We start from the raw sequence: 5,604 nt of genomic DNA, 5'->3' as shown, positions 1-5,604 counted from the left end.
CTGCAATTTTTTACCATTTAAATAATAGTCCATTTTGCTGTTATTCCTACCAAAATGGATGACCTCACATTTACCAACATTGTACTCCATCTGCCAGACCCTCGCCCACTCGCTTAGACTATCTATATCCCTTTGCAGACTTTCAGCGTCCCCTGCACACTTTGCTCTGCCACCCATCTTAGTGTCATCTGCGAATTTTGACACACTACACTTGGTCCCCAACTCTAAATCATCTATGTAAATCGTAAACAATCATCTGCCAAATGAGCCTGCCAACACCTCCAATACTTTGTCCTTCCCTATGTCAATTTGCCCCAGAGCCTCTAAATTCCATACCATCGCCCTCATTCTCTTGGGTGAAGACGGATGTAAAGTATTCATTCATCACTCTACCAATGTCCTCTGGCTCCACCCACAGATTTCCCCCTTGGTCCCCAGTGGGCCCGACTCTTTCCCTGGGTACCCTCTTCCCATTGATATACTTACAGAATATCTTGGGATTTTCCCTACTTTTACCAGCCAGAGTTTTCTCATAGCCCCTCTTTACTTTCCTAATACTTTCTTAAGCTCCACCTTGCACTTTCTGAACCTCACTAATCCCTCCACTGATTTGCTCCCCTTGTACTTGTTAAAAGCCTTTCTTTCCCTTCCATGGGTGAGGTTTTCCAGCCCCTCCCCCGGCAGGATCTTCCAGTCCTGCCAGAGTCGAGGGGGATTTAAATGGATTGCCGCATTCACGGTGGGAAAACCCAGCGTGTCGAACCAAACTGTCCGGTCACGTGGAACTATCAGGTTATCATTCAAACACTCCTCCAGTTCGCTATTGTCCTATTTAAAAAAACAGAATTCTCCAATCCGAATGCATCTCGAGCAGAAATGGGCCATTCGGCCCATCAAGCCTGCTCCAGCATTCAATACCATCATTGGCCCTTAACTCTACTTCCTCCCCCAATCCCCGCTCCCTCCCTCCCCATTCCCTCGAGGGGCTCAAGGGAAATTCCTGATTCACTATTCCACCCGCTGATGTAAAAACAAAGTTCTGGAAAACCTCAGCAGGTCTGTGGAGAGAGAAACCGAGTTGGCATTTGAGCTCTAGACTCGGAACGTTAGCCCTACTCTCTCCCCCCACACGCTGGTCAGACCCGCCGAGATGTTCCAGCAGTTTCTGACACAGAGTGACGGACGGGGGAAGTGCTGAAACAGTGACTCTCTGGTCCTCACCTCTGGCTGCTTCTTCCCCTCAGGTTATCTCGGCACAGCAGCTTCCAAAGTCAAGCAGCATGAAGATTAAGTCAGTTGTGGATCCTCTGGTGGTCGTGGAGGTTCACGGAGTTACAGAAGACAATGACTCCAAAGTAACAGAACATGTTAGCAATAATGGTAAGAATGAGGGTCGCAGTAACTACAGCCCAGTGACACGGTGCCGTACACCGACGCGGTGACACGGTGCCGTACACTGACACAGTGCCATACACTGACACGGTGCCGTACACTGACACGGTGCCGTACACCGACACGGTGACACGGTGTCGTACACTGACACAGTGCCATACACTGACACGGTGCTGTACACTGACACGGTGACACGGTGCCGTACACTGACACAGTGCCATACACTGACACAGTGCCATACACTGACACGGTGCCGTACACTGCACGGTGACGTACACTGCACGGTGACATACACTGACACGGTGCCGTACACTGCACGGTGACATACACTGACACGGTGCCGTACACTGCACGGTGACATACACTGACACGGTGCCGTACACGGACACGGTGCCATACACTGACACGGTGCCGTACACGGACACGGTGCCATACACTGACACGGTGCCGTGCACGGACACGGTGCCATACACTGCACGGTGCCGTACACTGACACGGTGCCGTACACTGCACAGTGACATGGTGCCGTACACTGACACGGTGACACGGTGTCATCTGCGGCCAGTGACACAGTGTTGTACACTGCACGGTGACACGGTGCCGTACACTGCACTGTACAGTCGGGGCTGGACAGACCCAATATGTACACTACAGGTCAGTCAGGGCTAAGTATGGATGGGTAATATTGTCCATCCTCGTTGGCCTGTGTGTGTGGACTGGCGTGGGCCTGGTGTCACTGATAGACTGGGGTGGCCACGGTAAGATATTCTCTTCCCCAGAGGCTCCGTGCTGAATCTTCTGTCATTATAGCGATGATGTAACAGCTGCACAGTCACCTGTACTCAGGACGAGTTTGTTTTTGGCGTGTTACAGATGTATTTAATTTGAAGTGAATTTTCAGATTCTCGGGTGGTGGTGGGATTCGAACTTGTGTTTTCCCTCAGTAACACGGGGCCTTTGTGCTTTTCCTTTGTCCCCTCAGGGTTCAACCCCATGTGGAACACTACTTTCCAGTTCGACATCACCGTCCCGCAGCTCGCTCTCGTCCGATTTGTCGTGCAGGATTATGACATGTCATCTCGGAACGATTTCATTGGACAATGCACAGTGCCCTTCCCCAGCCTGAAACTAGGTAATTGGGGCGGGGGGAGGCTGGAGGGGGGGGGAGGGGGAGTGGAGGGGGAGTGGGGGAAGGGGAGGGGGGGACTGGAGGGGGGGAGTGGGGGAAGGGGAGGGGGGACTGGAGGGGGGAGGGGGAGTGGGGGAAGGGGAGGGAGGAGACAGGAGGGGGGGAGGGGGAGTGGGGGAAGGGGAGGGGGGAACTTGAGGGGGAGTGGGGGAAGGGGAGGGAGGAGACTGGAGTGGGGGAAGGGGAGGGGGGAACTTGAGGGGGAGGGGGGAAGGGGAGGGAGGAGACTGGAGGGGGGAGGGGGAGTGGGGGAAGGGGAGGGGGGAGTGGAGGGGGAGAGGAGGAGTGGGGGGGCAGGGGGGATGTGGGGAGAGGGTGAGGGGGGGAGGGGAAGGTGGAGAGGGAGGGGAGGGGAGGGCCCCCTCTCACAGAAACTGGTGGGGGCACCCCCCGCCCACCTTCCCAACAATATTGTCACTCCTGTAGAATCTCTCCGTGCAGGGAGAGGCCATTCGCCCCATCGTGCGCGTCCTGGCCCGTTTGAAAGAGCGACCCGATGACTCCCACTCCTTCCCCCACTCAGAGCTTTGCCCGAGAACGCAACACATTTCTTTTTCCTTTTCGATTATTTATCCCGTTCCCTTTTTGGAGTCACTGGGTGGGACCTTACAGCCTCGCTCGTCCCGAAACCATAAAATCCCACCCGGGGGTCAGTGGACCTCCCCGTCGTCCGCCCCCCACCTGCTCCGATTCCCGTGGTGGACGGGACGGTAAAACTCCAGCCAAGGCAGCCATTGAGGCGATGGAGTCCATGCGGCTGTCTTGTTATGATTGAATCGAGTGGCCGCCGGTGTGTTCCACTCTGTACCACACTGTACTGTCAGCGGATTCACAATGTAGAGCACCAGGCTAATGCTCTGAGAATGTCGCTTCAAATCCTACCCCGGCAACTGGGTGGAATTTGAATTCAATTGATTAATAAATTCAACAGATAACTCCCCAAAACAAAATCTGGAATGAAATCTAATGGACGGCAAAGTGGTTAACACTGCTGCCTCACAGCGCCAGGGTTCGATTCCCGGCTTGGGTCACTGTCTGTGAGGAGTTTGCACATTCTCCCCATGTCTGCGTGGGTTTCCTCCAGGTGCTCCGGTTTCCTCCCACAGACCGAAAGACGTGCGGGTTAGGTTGATTGGCCATGTTAAATGTGCGGGGTTACAGGGATAGGGCGGGGAGAGGATTGGATAAGGTAGTCTGACAGAGAGACAGTGCAGATTTGATGGGCCGAATGGCCTCTCCTGTCCCATAGGTGTTCTATGAGAGAGATACCGGCTCACCCTTGGCTGATAGATCGCTGTGTTCAAACACACCGTCCACTCATCTCCCCTCTGGCATTCCCGCTTTTGCCAATCGCCCTAATATGGCCGTGTGGTGCAGAGAATGGTCACCCAGTGGGGGGGTTGAACCAGGCAGGGGAGCGCCCCCCCCCAATGTCTGAATCAGAGTGAGGGGGAGCTGCATTAGGGTTAGAGTGCTGGGGTCCAGTGTATGCAGCAGATAAATACCCTCCTGCGTCACTCATTAATAGTCAAGCAGCTTTAAAATTGGCAAGTCATGTTGCAGCTTTATAGAACCTTAGTTAGGCCGCACTTGGAATATAGTGTTCAATTCTGGTCGCCACACTACCAGAAGGATGTGGAGGCTTTGGAGAGGGTACAGAAAAGATTTACCAGGATGTTGCCTGGTATGGAGGCCATTAGCTATGAGGAGAGGTTGGAGAAACTTGGTTTGTTCTCACTGGAACGACGGAGGTTGAGGGGTGACCTGATAGAAGTCTACAAGATTATGAGAGGCATGGACAGAGTGGATAGTCAGAAGCTTTTTCCCAGGGTGGAAGAGTCAATTACTAGGGGGCACAGGTTTAAGGTGCGAGGGGCAAGGTTTAAAGGAGGTGTACGAGGCAGATTTTTTACACAGAGGGTTATGGGTGCCTGGAACTCGTTGCCGGGGAGATAGTGGAAGCGGATACGATAGTGACTTTTAAGGGGCGTCTTGACAAATACATAAATACATGAATAGGATGGGAATAGAGGGATATGGTCCCTGGCAGGGTAGGGGGTTTTAGTTCAGTCGAGCAGCATGGTCGGTGCAGGCTTGGAGGGCCGAAGGGCCTGTTCCTGTGCTGTAATTTTCTCTGTTCTTTGTTCTTGTTGGCGAATGCAGCCCCATGGGAAATAGAACATTGAGGCCCACAGTATTCGAAGGGCCAAATGGCCTACACTTGCTCCTATTTTCTAATAAATTTGCCCAGTTTGCCAAGAGAAAGAACGGGTTTTTTTAATGGGGGTGACAGAGAGGGTGACAGAGAGGGTGACAGAGGGGGTGACAGAAAAGGGCAATGGAGGGGGTGACGGAGAGGATTTGGGGGTGATGGCAGGGGTGACGGAAAGAGTTTGGGGGTGACGGAGGGGGTGACGGAGAGGGTTTGGGAGCGGGTGTTGGGGAGGGTGCTGGAGTGGGGATCAGTCAAGGTTTGTTGGGGTAATAAGGAAGGAGATGGGGTAGTGGAATTTGGAAGGGGTGATAGTAGAGGGTTAGGCCCCCTCCGCACTGAAGCAGTGAGGGTGAGCAGGCTGTAACCGTGTTTGACTCCATTCTCTCTTTGTGAATGTCCGCAGGTTATCGACACATCCATCTCCTGTCAGAAGACGGGAATCATCTTCCCTCCGCATCGCTGTTCATCCACATCATGATTGAGTAAACCTTCATCGCCTCTGCATCTGACATCTTATCACTGACTTCCAGACTGAATCGAGAGGGCGGGGTGGGGAGTGCAGACAGAGAGAAAGAGAAAGGGGAGGGGGAAGAGTGAGGGGGAATGGGGGCAAGAGAGAGAGAGGGAATGGGGGCAAGAGAGAGAGAGGGAATGGGGGCAAGAGAGAGAGAGGGAATGGAGGCAAGAGAGAGAGAGGGGGAATGGGGAAAGAGAAAGGGGGAATGGGCGAGAGAGAGAGGGGGAATGGGGACAGAGAGAGAGGGCGAATGGGGGAGAGAGAGAGGGGGAATGGGGGAGAGAGGGGGGA

At 53.7% G+C, this 5,604-nt stretch overlaps 1 protein-coding gene across 1 annotated transcript in view; it reads left to right on the top strand.

Annotated features, from left to right (window-relative positions):
- Nucleotides 1-5,364, top strand: part of plcd1a (phospholipase C, delta 1a) — a 147,629-nt gene extending 142,265 nt beyond the window's left edge. Inside the window, 3 exon segments of the mRNA XM_078231141.1 lie at nt 1,245-1,380; nt 2,375-2,524; nt 5,200-5,364. Coding sequence (XP_078087267.1) covers nt 1,245-1,380; nt 2,375-2,524; nt 5,200-5,282 — 369 coding nt within the window. The 3' untranslated portion in view covers nt 5,283-5,364.
- The last annotated feature ends 240 nt before the right edge of the window (nt 5,365-5,604 follow it).

This window comes from Mustelus asterias, chromosome 2 (assembly GCF_964213995.1).
Source record: "Mustelus asterias chromosome 2, sMusAst1.hap1.1, whole genome shotgun sequence".
NCBI lineage: Eukaryota > Metazoa > Chordata > Chondrichthyes > Carcharhiniformes > Triakidae > Mustelus > Mustelus asterias.
Note: the sequence above shows the minus strand (reverse complement) of the source record. Positions and strands in the feature narration are given on the sequence as shown.